This window comes from Mytilus edulis, chromosome 9 (assembly GCF_963676685.1).
Source record: "Mytilus edulis chromosome 9, xbMytEdul2.2, whole genome shotgun sequence".
NCBI lineage: Eukaryota > Metazoa > Mollusca > Bivalvia > Mytilida > Mytilidae > Mytilus > Mytilus edulis.
The window spans coordinates 46,123,692-46,141,089 of NC_092352.1; the positions used below are offsets into that span (position 1 = coordinate 46,123,692).

The 17,398-nt window shown below is 31.5% G+C and overlaps 1 protein-coding gene across 3 annotated transcripts in view; it reads left to right on the plus strand.

Moving 5' to 3' along the window:
- The window catches only part of LOC139488488 (single-strand DNA endonuclease ASTE1-like), a 38,583-nt gene extending 22,022 nt beyond the window's left edge, over positions 1-16,561 (plus strand). The window contains exons 1-2 of one of the 3 annotated variants that reach the window (XM_071274167.1): positions 9,950-10,172; positions 14,665-16,561. In XM_071274167.1, coding sequence (XP_071130268.1) covers positions 14,669-16,417 — 1,749 coding nt within the window. In that variant the 5' untranslated portion in view covers positions 9,950-10,172; positions 14,665-14,668 and the 3' untranslated portion in view covers positions 16,418-16,561. Of the gene's footprint in view, positions 1-9,949; positions 10,173-14,664 lie in introns of those variants that run through there. The other 2 variants (XM_071274166.1, XM_071274168.1) reach the window with 2 other exon arrangements.
- The last annotated feature ends 837 nt before the right edge of the window (positions 16,562-17,398 follow it).

A 17,398-nucleotide genomic window follows, 5' to 3' on the forward strand; every position in this document is an offset into this window, starting at 1 on the left:
TTGCCGTTTGAATAAAAAGTCAGTCGTTTGCATGTAAATTTCAAGAAAAAAATTATAACGGAATCAGGGAACACGGAACCGGTCTGACTACAGCCAGCCCCAACTATCAACTTGCGTTGTAGACGGAAGTGGATACTCGGGGCTGGCTTTATTCAGACTGTAACGGAACCTGAATTTTGTTATTTTATTTCTGCCGAATCAAGTGCCCATATATTTCTCAGCCTTCGTTAACTTTATAATACTTCATTCCGATGTTGCTGTCCGTCCTGAGTAGACCTGGTTTATACGATTACAAAGCTGGCACTGTATTTTAAAATATTTCCAAAACTATATCGAATTTACTCTGTACAGACCAATGAATTTCAGAGACTGTTTACACATGGAACACAGGAAAAGTTATTCGGCTAAATAACCACTTTTTTTCCATTCCATACAAACAAACTATTTTCTGTATGATTTTCAACGTCTGCTTGTATTGTGCTTTTCCCCTAATTAAATCCGTATTCTCATCCAAATAAATTTCAATTTTGTCCGAGCGGTGTTTTTGATGACCATTTAATTTAAAACGCGTTAATAGTTGTAAAATTCCCCGTTTTTTCACACATCATCCTAAGCTTCTATAAATTAGATTTCTACATTCAAAACAAAATTTCATGGGGATACGGCGTGAATAATGAATAAGTATTTATTGCAAAAATAAACCAAGGTTTACTTTTATAAATTGTTATTTGGATGGAGAGTTGTCTCATTGGCACTCACACCACATCTTCCTATATCTAGACCAAGAAAAAAAATTAAAATGATAAAACTGTGTCTGTTATGCATAAGAACATATATAGATAAAGTGTGAAGATGCTAAAAATATCAAAGAAACAGAATATTTAAAAAGTAAAGTAATACTTTTTAAAGAATAACAATGAGCAGAATGATTGCCTGAAAACGATAAAAAAATCTATGTCAAATAACCGCTACGTATTGCATCAAAACTCTCGGCACTCTGCATCTAGGGAAAGTTACCATGGCACACAAAACCTGCTGCATTGGCTTATATGTTTGAACGTTATTCGATAACGTCAGGAACGATAACTCATGGCGTAACGTCATTCGGTATCGTGTTACCTTAAATAACCCGCTACGCGCGTTATTCAGTGTGCACCAAATTTTTTATGTTATTTCTTCATAGACAGAAAAAATATTACAGTCATTCCTTAATTAAGAAACTAAAGCACAATCATCTTCAATGACGTAAGATATATACTGCCTAATATGTATACATGTCTTCAAATATTACAAAAAAATGAAGTACGATTTTTAATTTATCAAGTTGCTAATGAGTTGAAAATACTTAACGTCAATTGTTTTCTCTCTAACAATCTAACTCTCTTTCATCTTGAAATAGTATTAAAACATTTGACTTTTCTACACTCTACACAAGTATTCCACATTCCAAACTAAAAGACAAATTGAAAGAGTTGGTATTGCTTTGTGTCCTAAAAAAGAATGGACAACGTAGATACAAGTATATTGTCTTAGGGAGGGATAAATCCTACTTTGTAAAGGATCACTCTGATTCAAACAAAAATTCTCTGAAACTGACATTACCAAGATGCTTGATTTCTTGATTGACAAAATATTTGTTACGTTCAGAGGACGTGTTTTTCAACAGACTGTCGACATTCCAATGGGAAAAAAAGTGTGCCCCTCTACTTGCCGACTTGTTTCTTTATTATTTTGAGGCTGACGTCATACAGGAACTTCTTAGTAAGAAAGATAAGTAGTTAGCCATATCCTTTAACTCTACTTTCCGCTATGTAAATGATGTTCTTTCACTAAATAATTCAAAATTTGGTGACTATGTGGTACGCATCTATCCCATCGAAATAGAGATAAAGGATACTATATATACAGTTAAGTCGGCCTCATATCTTGACTTACATCTAGAAATTGACAATGAGGGTCGGTTGAAAACAAAACTTTACGACAAAAAAGATGATTTCAGTTTTCCAATTGTGAACTTTCTATTTCTAAGTAGCAACATTCCAGCAGCACCTGCATACGGGGTATATATCTTCCAATTGATACGATATTCCCGTGCTTGCATTTCCTATCATGATTTTCTTGATAGAGGGTTGCTGCTCACAAGGAAGCTATTAAACTAAGAGTTCCAAATGGTGAAGTTGAAATCATCCCGTCGTAAATTTTAGGGACGCTATCACGAGTTGGTTGACCGTTATGGAATAACCGTTTCACAAATGATATCGGATATGTTTCTAACGTCGTAACTACAATCCCCTTCCCTTTCATGAATGTGACCTACTGAATTAGACTATTTACCGGATTTGTTATCACATAAGCAACACGACGGATGCCACATGTGGAGCAGAATCTGCTTACCCTTTCAGAGCACCTAAGATCACCCCTAGTTTTTGGTGGGGTTCGTCTTGCTTATTCTTTAGTTTTCTATGTTGTGTCATGTGTTTTATTGTTTGTCTTTCGTCCCTCTTTTATCTTATTATTCATCAAGTCTTTTATTGAGCTTATTTTAATTGTATGATATCCTTCGAAATATTCTTCTAAAGAGAATTATATTCACAAAAAACACATCGTATTTATAAAACAGTGCATATATATTAATCACATTGGAAGATAGGACTAACATTTTTCTTCAACTTTACTCCCTTTTTTAATTGCTTTTCTATTCTTATTTTCAATATTTGATTTAAATCATGATTATTATTAATAAAAGATACATTATCTTTAAATAACCGTTTTTATTGTTGTTCCGTCATGATAAGTAAATTTGTTATTTGGTCCTATACGTGCCTCTTAAATAAATATCCTATACTAATTGGAATTTAAGTTTTTGTTTCATTTATCATTTTAGTAGATTTTATTTTAGTATCTACTAAATATTATAATTTGGAGGCTTTTATAGATTTGCTTTTTAAGATAGATTTTCCAGTGTGCGGGTATTGATAACAAAGAAAGATTTTACAGCTTGTGTTTAAAAAAATTAAAAAAAAGTGCAGTCTGTTACTTTTCAAGCAGTGCAAATGCATAAACATTTATTTTAAATTATACAACTAAATTACTAACAGATTTAATTGACAGTAAAGTTTAAATGACTACAGTTTTTCGCGGTCATTTAATTCATATTTTATAATTTCTGTTATAAGGGTTTTCTACCGATGGTTTGGCATTCGCAGAGTTTTGTTCAGTCTAAAAGTTTATAAGATTTGTGAAGTTTGTATTAATCTAATATTAAATCATATAGGCAAAATGAAAACCAAGAATATATTTGTTTTATCTCGGGATGATTAAGAATCGAGACACGTTGAAAAGACATTAACAAAAATGTATAAGCCGTAATGGTTATTGATTAAAAAAGGAAACTAAAGAGCGCGATATTAAGATAAACTACGTCTGTACCCATAATCTATAATTCAAGACCATCATGTTTATTTGTGAAGTTGATACGGAATATTTAAAAAAAAAGGTCTTGGTATTTCCCGATGAAACGTTTTTAGAAAAGAAACGAGACATTCTATGACATAATCCTGCTTCATTAACTATCTGCTTAAACACGTTTTTTTAAGTCCGATTAGCAGCTGCAAGCTCTTGAATACTGAATAAGTTGGGAAATGTATACCCAATACACAGGTGAAGTTGGTAAATTGATAATTTCAAAATTAATTCGGTTCATTTGTCATAGATTCTAATAAATTAGTGCAACGGTAGTTTACCTAAATGGTACATAAATGGATTAAGACAAGCAAAAACACAAGGAATCGAAAGCACTTCAACAAGCAGTGAATCTGGTTGCACGCCTCCTTATATGAAAGCATAACTTGCCATCCGAATCCAAACTTAGTCAAACTTCTTAATAGGGATTTAGCTTAATAAAACATATTTTATTAGAAAAATAGCGAAAGGAATAATAATATCCTATATACACATTTTTTTCTAAATTCATCAGCGGTTTAGGTCTGAAATTTTAATTTGATGATAATTTTTTATAGCTAATCTCGAGTTATATGAAGATCCGATGAATAAAATATCAATTTCAGAAACACTCACTTTTATTACAAACATACTATATAGTAAGTTTGTAAATAAATTTATCATAGATACCAGGATTGAAATTTTATATTTACGCCAGATTGTTAAACTCTCTGTAGTGCACTATATATGTTTCAGTTGTTGTTTTTAATCTGCATGTAATTGAATGATAAAACTTAAAATTACAATTCATTATTAGGTTGACTAGTCAAAATATAGAAAACGCTATAGGCCCGACATGTTCATTTTATTTGAATATCAAAAGTGTATCTTTGATGTGTGCCTAATAAGTGTCAATATTAAGAATAGACAATACACAATTTCTAAATTAATCAGATGATATTTGCACCGTTTATAAAAACAAACAAGTAAAATACAATCAGTTAAGTCTTTCTATTGCTGAATTTTATAAAGCCGTTTTCTGTAAATCTTATAGTTATTGTTCAATCATGATTAATTTTGAATTTGTTCGAGTAAAGCGAATCATGTGATATTTGTGGCAATCCGATTTGTCAACAAAGCAAGAGTTATTTGTGATCAAAATGAAACATAGATAGTTTAAACAGTTTGTCACGTTTATCACTGATACTGTCATATCGTTGCATTAATACGGTCATACATATGTAACTACCCTTTATTATCAATTATTTTGTTATTTTTTATATAATGATTAATTTGGTATTTACTTTTCGTTTTATATGATCTAATTAAAACATTTTCTTTATCAGCGCATCACGTGCTATTAGTGTTACAAATGATTTTACTGAAAGTCGATTTTTATAAATTACATTACAGTATTCCCGTTCATTTATGAAAACATGAACTCATTCACTTTTTAACTATCTCCTCAATATTTGTTATGAATACTTTTAAACACTGAAGAGCAATATTAATGATATTTCGTAACGGTTTGAACCAAGTACTATATTGTTTCATAAATGAAATTTAAACCTTTCTTTCTCTCAGTAGGGACATATAAACAACACATACAAATTCACCAAGAGGGCAATTAAAATTATTCAATTTGATAGAATATTCAAATCCAACGATACTCTTCATTTGTCAAAGTTCTTACTTAGTGTTTGTTGTCTTAATAGTTGAGTTGATGTAAAGTTGTTTCCTGTTTTGCGCGCATCATTTTTTTTATTACACACGGAGAATAACGGAGTAGCAAACAAATAGAAATCACGAGGTCAAAATATGGTCTTCATACATTAAAATAAAGGTGTCTGTAAATTTGAATCTCACACAACCCTTAACAAAAGGTGAATTAAATTTATAGACTGCAAAGATCTGATATTGCCACTTTAATCTCGAAATTGAAATAGAAATATTAAGAAGTAACAAAAGACAATCGCTAGTGAGAGCAACACGGCAAAATATAGGCAACAGTAGTATACCGCTATTCGAAAGAGTAAATCGAACGAGACAAAAACAAATCCGGGTTACAAACTAAAACCAAGGGAAACACATCAACTATAAGAGGAAAACAACGAAACAACAGAAACACTGAAGTGAACCAAAAACAAACGACAATGCAACACACACAGAAACAAACTGTAAGATAACAACTGCAATTTTCCTGTCTTGGTACAGGACATTTTAAGAATAATTGGTGGGCTGAATAGGGAACTGCTGATCTTTCCAGACCGTGTAGACTCACTCCCGATTCTAAAAAGTAAAATCACAAAAATACTGAACTCAGAGGAAAATCAAATTGGAAAGTCCCAATCACATGGCAAAATTCAAATGAAAAAACACATAAAAAACGAATGGACGACAACTGTCATATACTTGACTTGGTACAAGCACTTTCAAATGTAGAAATGGTTTTATAGCGCTAAACCTCTCACTTTGTACGACAGTCTAATCAAATTCCGTTATGAAAGATTTTTTGTTGCTAAATTTGAAGTTTTCATGTTTAGGAGAAACTGGTTTCCTTTTTGTTATTTTTCTGGTGATGAAGAAGTCTGGTTTTTTACTGTGCTTCTATCATACCTTTGGTATCTTCACCTTTTAAAGGCAAGCTTGTCAATATCCCGCAAGGTTGAACTGCTTTCTTCAGTTTATCAGTCGATCTCTTTTAAATGATCAGTGGAATAAATGCAAATGAGAACATACGATATAAATACATTAAATGGTTTAACTCTTTAATGAAGGCAACAGAAATAACAAAAATAAAAGTTAATCATTTTAAAATTATTGTTCAATATTTAAAAAGCTTATAGGATGTGATCATCATCTTGTTAGACAAATTTCAGCATGCGTTAACATTTTCTTTGTGTATTCCCTCATAATTCTTGAGGTTGGTCCCCTTTTTAATCAGATACAGATAACATTCATTGTTTTTGTAAAATGAAAAGCTCATGTCCAATCAAGAATGACATTTTATTTATTCGATAATAATCTTTAGTTGTCTACTTTAGGTAAACAATACGTTAACAAAAATGCATTGTATTAATCAACACTGTGTGCAGATACTTTATTTAGTTGAATATATTAAGCAAACAATGTTTCTCAATTAACGTCCCTGTTCAAACAATTTTTCTCTACTTATTTTATTGATTAACAATATGATGTTTTTCATTATTCGTATGAAGGATTTAATATCTAACTTGCTGTTTATAGCTGTTTATAGTTGTCGTTTCCATCGTGATAATTTGATTGCTGGCGATAAGATAGATACCAGTTCAAATTTGAATTTTAGTTTCGGTTTCATATATCTGGGGTTTTTTAAGTACATACAATATTAATTATCTACCCACGTAAATTAAAGATATCGATGTTACACTTTGGATTTTTAAATATGTTTACCTTTTGACTTTTCGAAAATCATTTTGTAATTAAAAAAAGGAGTGAATCTGGTTGCGCGTCTCATTTTATGAAAGTATAACTTTCCATCCGAATCCACACTTAGTCAAACTCCATAATTAGGATTTAGCTTAATAAAAATATATTTTATTTGGAAAAAAACGAAAGGAATTAAACATAAAGGATAACAATATCCCATATACACATTTTTTTCTAAATTCATCAACGGTTTAGGTCTGAAATATAAATTTAATGATCATTTTTAATAGCTAATCTCGAGTTATATGAAGATCCGATGAATAAAATATAAATTTCAGAAACACTCACTTTTATTACATACATACTATATAATAAGTTTGTAAATAAACTTATCATAGATACCAGGATTGAAATTTTATATTTACGCCAGATTGTTTAACACTCTGTAGTGCACTATATATATTTTTCAGTTTGATTGATTTTAATCTGCATGTAATTGAATGATAATACTGGAAACTACAATTCATTATTAGGTTGACTAGTCAGAATATAGAAAACGCTATGGGCCCGACATGTTCATTTTATTTGAATATCAAAAGTGTATCTTTGATGTGTGCCTAATAAGTGTCAATATTAAGTATAGACAATACACAATTTCTAAATCAATCAGATAATATTTACACCGTATATAAAAACAAACAAGTAAAATACAATCAGTTAAGTCTTTCTATTGCTGAATTTTATAAAGCCGTTTTCTGTAAATCTTATAGTTATTGTTCAATCAAGATTAAATTTGAATTTGTTTGAGTAAAGCGAATCATGTGATATTTGTGGCATACCGATTTGTCAACAAAGCAAGAGTTATTTGAGATCAAAATGAAACATAGATAGTTTTAAACAGTTTGTCACGTTTATCACTGATAATTTCATATCGTTGCATTAATACGGTCATACATATGTAACTACCCTTTATTATCAATTATTTTGTTGTTGTTCATATAATGATTTATTTGGTATTCACTGCCCGTTTCATATGATTTAATTAAAACATTTTCTTTATCAGCGCATCACGTGCTATCAGTGTTTCAAATGATTTTACTGAAAGTCGATTTTTATAAATGACATTACAGTATTCCCGTTCATTTATAAAAACATGAACTCATTCACTTTTTAACTATCTCCTCAATATTTGTTATGAATACTTTTAGACACTGAAGAGCAATATTAATGATATTTCGTAACGGTTTGAACCAAGTACTATATTGTTTCATAAATGAAATTTAGACCTTTCTTTCTCTCAGTAGGGACATATAAACAACACATACAAATTCACCAAGAGGGCAATTAAAATTATTTAATTTGATAGAATATTCAAATCCAACGATACTCTTCATTTGTCAAAGTTCTTACTTAGTGTTTGTTGTCTTAATAGTTGAGTTGATGTAAAGTTGTTTCCTGTTTTGCGCGCATCATTTTTTTTTATTACACACGGAGAATAACGGAGTAGCAAACAAATAGAAATCACGAAGTCAAAATATGGTCTTCATACATTAAAATAAAGGTGTCTGTAAATTTGAATCCCACACAACCCTTAACAAAAGGTGAATTAAATTTATAGACTGCAAAGATCTGATATTGCCACTTTAATCTCGAAATTGAAATAGAAATATTAAGAAGTAACAAAAGACAATCGCTAGTGAGAGCAACACGGCAAAATATAGGCAACAGTAGTATACCGCTATTCGAAAGAGTAAATCGAACGAGACAAAAACAAATCCGGGTTACAAACTAAAACCAAGGGAAACACATCAACTATAAGAGGAAAACAACGAAACAACAGAAACACTGAAGTGAACCAAAAACAAACGACAATGCAACACACACAGAAACAAACCGTAAGATAACAACTGCAATTTTCCTGTCTTGGTACAGGACATTTTAAGAAAAATTGGTGGGCTGAATAGGGAACGGCTGATCTTTCCAGACCGTGTAGACTCACTCCCGATTCTAAAAAGTAAAATCACAAAAATACTGACCTCAGAGGAAAATCAAATTGGAAAGTCCCAATCACATGGCAAAATTCAAATGAAAAAACACATAAAAAACGAATGGACGACAACTGTCATATACTTGACTTGGTACAAGCACTTTCAAATGTAGAAATGGTTTTATAGCGCTAAACCTCTCACTTTGTACGACAGTCTAATCAAATTCCGTTATGAAAGATTTTTTGTTGCTAAATTTGAAGTTTCCATGTTTAGGAGAAACTGGTTTCCTTTTTGTTATTTTTCTGGTGATGACGAAGTCTGGTTTTTTACTGTGCTTCTATCATACCTTTGGTATCTTCACCTTTTAAAGGCAAGCTTGTCAATATCCCGCAAGGTTGAACTGCTTTCTTCAGTTTATCAGTCGATCTCTTTTAAATGATCAGTGGAATAAATGCAAATGAGAACATACGATATAAATACATTAAATGGTTTAACTCTTTAATGAAGGCAACAGAAATAACAAAACAAAAGTTAATCATTTTAAAATTATTGTTCAATATTTAAAAAGCTTATAGGATGTGATCATCATCTAGTTAGACAAATTTCAGCATGCGTTAACATTTTCTTTGTGTATTCCCTCATGATTCTTGAGGTTGGTCCCCTTTTTAATCAGATACAGATAACATTCATTATTTTTGTAAAATGAAAAGCTCATGTCCAATCAAGAATGACATTTTATTTTTCGATTATAATCTTTAGTTGTCTATTTTAGGTAAACAATACGTTAACAAAAATGCATTGTATTAATCAACACTGTGTACAGATACTTTATTTAGTTGAATATATTAAGCAAACAATGTTTCTCAATTAACGTCCCTGTTCAAACAATTTTTCTCTACTTATTTTATTGATTAACAATATGATGTTTTTCATTATTCGTATGAAGGATTTAATATCTAACTTGCTGTTTATAGCTGTTTATAGTTGTCGTTTCCTTCGTGATAATTTGATTGCTGGCGATAGGATAGATACCAGTTCAAATTTGAATTTTAGTTTCGGTTTCATATATCTGGGGTTTTTCAAGTACATACAATATTAATTATCTACCCTAATAAATTAAAGATATCGATGTTACACTTTGGATTTTTAAATATGTTTACCTTTTGACTTTTCGAAAATCATTTTGTAATTAAAATGCACAGCAAGTAGCACATATTTAAAGAGCTGGTAAGTTGTTCTTTGAAGGAATTAAACAGCTACGATATATATATGGATGATCATAAGTAAGCCTTCTACAACAACCGAATGGACACAAATTGAGTGAGTATCATCAAGGTCAGTACTGATTCCGCTTTCTATCGCTGATATACACTCAAGAAAACGTGTTTGTAGTTTTTGTATTTGGGTTCAAAGGTTGCCCTTTTTATTATTTAAGAAAATTCTCATCATCTAGTGAATTTCTAAAACTAAGGATCTATTAAGTGGTATTGTGTTATCTAAAACATGTATTTGGGAGACCGACATCAACCAATTTGTGATGGTGGCCGTAGCACTTATGAAAAGTCGACTTCAATTGTTTGAATCAAAAAGCTTTGTTTAAGCAGATTTGGCAAAAAAGACCAATAGACAAACAACAATATAAACAAACAACACTTATAAAGTATTATTTATTCAAATGTTGGCCTTTAAGCATTTGTAAACACTCGCTCAAAGTGCAACTTTACTTTTAGTTTCATATGTACGCTTATTTTTTGAAAAATGAGTATATTTAAATGTCCACATAAGAAATTTAAACGTAACGGATCGTTACTTTTTAATTCGGATTTTTAATAGATATTTGCGCTTTGATTTTTTGAAAATGTTTTTTAAATGAAAACACAAATTGAATAGCCACTTTTAGAACGGCTGATTGACTATTTTTTGAAGGACATATTTAGCATGGGGATAAAAAAAGAAATATTACCTAAACTGTATATAATTGAACCTTGATAAAATAATGAACTGATTTAATACCAATAAGGTCTGTACTTATTCCGTTTTCCTTCACTGTTATATCGATACAGTGTATTTGGGTCAAAAAGATGCGAAATCATAAACACATTGTGCCTTATCCAGTACATTTCTACATTTTCTATAGGTTCATTTTATGCTTAATGAATTAGTGCAGCCGTAGATTACGGATGTTTAAATCATACAAATTACAAAGCGATTGAGAGAATTAATATATACGGCCAGCATAACCTAAAAGATTGCATGCACTCAAAAAAGAGAGGGTGCGATCACAGGATTAACGTCTCCTCCTATGCATGCATCACCCGCAATGCTAATCAACACTCAGTCAAAATATCAGAAGCGAGAATAAAATATAATCGGGTAAATTACAGGTTAGACAATACGCAAGTGTGTATAGACACAAAAATATCACATTGGTCAGCAAATTCGTGATGGTGACCGTTCAAATTATGTAGTGGTAACTTCAGTAGTTCTTCCTCGTAGCTTTGTTTGTATAGTTTATGTGTAAGGAGCACACTAATTATGAACATTTACAATGAACCGTGCTTGTTGTGTAAAGCAATCAACCGGGACATCTTACCATTTTGACCACAAAATTATCTATGCTGGTTTACTATATATAGTTTCTGGTTTAAGTACAGATTCATATAAGTGACTATTCACTAAAGTGTTCTTGATTTAAAGAAAAATTTCGAAAAACGAGTCACACATTATAAAGTAAATACTTATGTGGCATGGCCTTAAGAAGTAAAACGTTATCATTGAAATTTGATTTCAATAAAATTTCCCTATGAAATGCACTATTATGTTCGGTTTCAAATCATGTCTGAAAATAATTATGATAAGATATTTGCATATGAACATATGTTAGAAAACTGACAGACTTCAAAAATAACTTTTCGGCTGTATACAATTATTTTTGAAATATCAAAAGATCTAAACTTACACATTTTTATATTGGTGATATTTTTAAAGTTGTTCGTATATAAGCCGGCTAAACAGTTAAGTGAAATAGAAACTGATATCATAGCTATATAAGGTCAGTACTGATTCCTTTTATCCTTAATTGTTCTGATCGAATACAAAACTTTTACTCGGTATGGTGTGTAGATCATTGGTTTTAAGATTTTTTTGTAAATTTGACCGCATCTTGCCGGAGTTTGGCATAGAAGAAAACGCATTTACAAAATGTAATTAATACATGCATAAGTGCCCGCGTATATATATATTGAATACTTTACTATTTTAGAAAAGTTCTTTGCGTGCGTCATACTCACTTAAGGTAGCACAATACAAAGATTTTTACACTCCCAATCAGATAACTTTAAACTGATGTAATTCATTTCATCCTTCTTTATATTTTTATAAATGAGGTACCAAAAGAAAGAAGAAAGATGAATCTTTCAAATTGGGATAATTTCATTATGACATAATTATTACATAATCATTTTTTTATGTAAGAAGTTGCTATATTGTGATGTCCACACTTGAATGAATTTATCGTCTTTGTTCTTCATAGCATCCCAAAATATTTTATAAATTCTTGTACAACACAGCACGACCTCCAAAACTGTGTCGTTTTGCTTATTACACTTTACGAGCGTACATAGAATAGGCGTGCCCCTAATTCAAAAAATCCCCCAGGACCTTTATGAGAAGGAAACACTGAAATAGATACTACACAAATGTTTAATCTTAAATCACGACAGAATATTTGTGTTGCTCTTTATCTTTCCTCGTGAGAAGCATTAGCTGGTTATTTAGTCTATTAAAAGATAGCCAATAACTTATCAATAAAGGCGACAGAAGTTGACAAATGCTTAAAATATAAATTAAGTTTTTTTTTTATTTAAAGTCATATGAAACGAGTGACTGCTGAAAAATGATGTTTACCCAATGCTTGAACAAATGCATTTATATATTTTAAACTTAGTCTTCTGTGCACGATTTTATCATTTTTTACGCAAAAATATCGTATAATCGTCATTTTTTTCTCTCTGTCTGTTTTGAAGTGAAAATATGGCAGCTCATTAAAGTTAGTGTTTTGAAGTCGTAGATTACCGATTGTCACCTTATAGTAAACAATCAACAAAGAAGCATGGATATTGAGCACGTGTATAACATGTAAAATCAATTAATAGTTCATTTCAGTGACAAATACATGCCTATTGCGACCACCGGATTTTTACGAGGAGGTACGCTAAGGTCACTCTAAATACGGAGAATTTGTCGGCGAATTGCTTCCTGGAAGCAAGCAGTTAAAAAAAGTAAACTTCTTCTAAATGTGGATTTTCTTCAGAAAAAAGTATATGTACATAAAAATTTTATAATAACAACTATCCATGCATTTTGTTATAAAAAAAACATATGCATCATTTTGTTTTCTTTTGAGGTTTCATATGACTTTAAGCAATTCATTTATTACTGTAAAGAGAAACTATGAATTAAACCTCGCATTTGCTCTTATCCTATTCCTCATGTTAATTCATCATAGAAGAGGGACGAAAGATACCAGAGGGACAGTCAAACTCATAAATGTTACTCGGCTTCACTTAATTTATTATCGAATACTGATGATTCAGCAACAAAATTTATTTTTTATCAATGCTTTCATGAGATTTTATTATATACTGCCCGACTTTAAAAACGCAACACTAGATTATTCTTTGTTATTCCCATTTTCAAGTATTCAATTTTTTGTAAACAAACTTATGAACAGAAAGTTCTTTCATTACTTCAATGTTTTAAAAAAAATGCCAGGTAGAAAGTTCAATTGATTTCGTCATTTTCAACGTTCAAATAGTGTGCTATACACTGAAACCCTGGTTTTCCCCTTACCAATAAACGTGTAACCGTCAAAAGCAATGCCTGCCTGTAACAAACGCCAAAATGATTATCCGAAAAGTCAACCAATTCTATTCGGCACGTCTTTGGTTCTGTTTTTCACCTTCTGATTTTACCGTTGTCCACCCATTACAATGGGTTTTGGCAATTATGCGGTTGAAACTGTAAGGCTATAAATGTTTTTCTGCAGTCGATTCTTTGGCAGTTCAGTTAATGGGAAACATTTGTGGCATAAATCTGTGCAAAATGGCATTTAGCAATTTGATTAGCAGTTGACGTTGCGGCCGTATGTCTGTCTCGCAAATGACGTAGCGTAATCATATTCTATTGACGTTGCATTGTCACTACATGTTGATCTGGTCATTGTTGGCCTTCAACAAATCCCTTGTACCGGTATAATTGTGGAAAGGACAGTAAGACAAGTTTCTGACGTCAAATTGTCAGGTTGCAGCACGTTCACGTATTCCTGTTTGCAGTATTCTAATCGTTTGATTCAGTTTTTTATTTCTCAGTCTTGGCAATATGGAGATGCAATATTTTTTAACTGATTAAAGTGTGGCCAAGGATTGAAAGAACTGTTTCACAAAGAAAAAAATGAAAAAAATATTTTATTGGTTTAGAATTTCGCTTTCTGAAATTCGTGCGATCTCAATAATTTGGTATGAAAAACAACCATGTCGATTTTTTCGAAAGCGAAAGAAGTATGATAAGCATGAGTAGTAGTTGTATGAGGATCAAACTCGATTTGGTGAAAAAAAATCTACAAAACAAGTGTTGCGTTTTTAAAGTCAGTCAGTATATTTGATGTGATCATTCTCATCATAAAACGACCAATGCAATATGCGCTGCTGTGGTTCTTTTTGTTTACCATTGATCAAATGTGATAATTATTGGAAAGGCAAACATTTTTTCTATTATTTTGTCAATTTTTTTTTCAATTTACGACCAAACTATTTTCTATTTTTTGTAGGATAATGGGCATTCGTGGTCTTAGAAGTTTTATAGAAAAAAATGGTTCCCTCCAACCATACATACTAAAAGATACTCGGGTCGTCATTGACGGAAATAATATTTGTCATCACCTTTTATACATTGGAACATGCCGACATTATGGTGGCAACTACATAGAAATCAGACAAAATGCCCAGTCGTTCTTTCAAGCTTTGTTAAAATGCAATATTAAGCCATACGTAGTGTTTGATGGCGGATACGATGACGACGACAAGAAACTTCAGAACATTATTACGAAATGCGAGCTCCGAATAAAAGAAAACGAAGAAAAGCCACCTAAACATATGGAATGTTTCCCAGTCCTAGCTTACGAATCTTTTACCATGGTATTGAAAGAACTAAATATTCCCCATTTGACTTGTGATGGCGAAGCAGACAACCAAATAGCAGTATTGGCTAGGCAGTGGAATTGCCCAGTTATATCTTGCGATTCAGATATGTACATCTTTGATCTACCCGGAGGCTTTATCAATTTCTCTGATATAAATCTGGATCAACCTACAAGTGGTGAGTTAAATACTCGACTGTACGTTGCAAGTAAATTTGAAGATAGCATAGGATTGCATACAACTCTATTGCCAGTTGCAGCTACTGTAATAGGTAGTTTGTATGCAGATATTGATAATGGTATAGCTAATCTGTTCTTCAAACGCCTTGGAGGAAAATCAAGTTTTGCCAATATTTCAAGAAACTTGAAATATGCATTTGAGTTATTGAAAAATGCAAGGAGTCAACAGATTGCAATCGCAATTTTAATGCAGTGTGTGGACGAAAAACTTCCATCATCGAAAACAGAAGAACTAAAAGAGAAAATATATTCATCTGTCAGCGCTTACAATGCAGGTACTGAATTTACTGGCTTCGATATTGCTAAATATTTTGAGGGAACAGAATATACAAAACACTATAAATGTCTTCCTGATTGTGTTATAGAGAAAATTCGTTCATGTACCTTATCGGGGATGCCTATAAATGTTGCATTAGGGAGGGTGATTTTAAAGCCAACATTTGAACATTTTGATTTGTTACCAATTCAGCATATATCACGCCCATTGCGACAAATTATTTATGGCCTTGTTCTCAAATCATGCACAAATGGTGTGGAATATGTAACAGAAATAGTGCGTGACAAGAGATTGATGACAAAAGAACCAATCAAACCAGTTGTAGAAGTTTCAGGATATGGTTTACTGCCAACCCTTCAAGAAATTGATGGTCAAGACAAAAGAAATAAAATAAAGTTATTAGCGGCGATATTTACTTTTGACGAAAAAATCTTAGAAAGTCTACCTAGTGAATCAAGAGTTTTCGCTCTCGCGCTTAAATATTTTATAAGTAACACATGCCCATATGTGACAGTACACTTGAAAATCTACGCACTGTGTCACGTGATACTTCTGTACAGAGAGTTTCCTAATGTTCAGTCTTTCTATAACATGTTGTCATCTTCTACTGCTAATGAGAAACAAAATGTCGAACTGTTTCATGAAAATTTGCAGCGTTTTCAGGAGTGTCTAAATATGGCATACACAATAAATGTGTTACTTGGCACGCCTCTAAAGCAGCCAGATCCGGCTACCGTTTTCGACGGTATTCTGATGTATAATTTCTTTTTGAAAGAACCAACGGAGTATGTTGTTGATCAGTTGGCAAAAACCCATTTTCTGAAGGAGCAGATGCTAAAACTTTACAATGCATTGCTTTTCATTTAACCAACAGACACATGATTGAAATTTATGTTTTCATTCTGTTGCTAACTAATTAACAGAAACAACAAGATAAAAGTCTGTGTTTTAAATCGTTTCTGTAAAAAATTTGTTTATATATTTTATAGGAATTAAATATATACATAAGTTGATAAATTAGTCGTTGTTTCGTCGTAACATCCACCGCTTTTACACATATGTAAAATATCATCTACATCAACTTCTGGTCAATCAATGATGACAAATTGGACAAAATTAATTAAAAACATTGCAGAAATTTTTTTTTTCAAGACAACTTTGTTTTCTTGAACTCTCAACAGAAATAATTTGGTTCCATACACTACTGGTTCAACACTTACGCTGTTAAAGCAGTTTTCAATTTCATGTTTTCTACCTATAGCTGATAGACATAGAATTTACAATTTTTGTCTTAAATCATCTAGTCCATCAGCTAGTTTTCAAAAGCGCTCTAGTTAAGGAGTTTGTGTTACACCCCAGGGTACCGCGATGTTTTTGATAGAATTCAACTTCATTATCTCATCGATAAAATACAAGGTGTTATACTTAAGAAAAAGTGTCCAAAAGAGGTTTTTAAACGTACCTTCCAATGGTCCCCTCATTTAGTAATCACGACGACTAAGTAATTTTTATTAAAAATTTTAATATAAAGCGATTAAAAAATAATAAAGTATAGGTATGAACAACCAAAACAGATATAAAACTAGCATATTTAATGTAACAATGAAGATTTTTTTTTTTTAAATGTTTTTATCTGCATTACAAACGATCCGATTTTTTTCGTTTAACTTAAGACATAATTTCAACTCAAATACCCGTATTTGTGAATTAAACTTTAAAATGTATTAGTATGAAATGTTTAAACTGTTTGCAGTATTTATATTTCGTCTTAAATATGAATTATTCAATAAAACAAATGTACTTGCAAATAGTCGAGAAATATCGGAAATCATCATATTACCGTCTTCG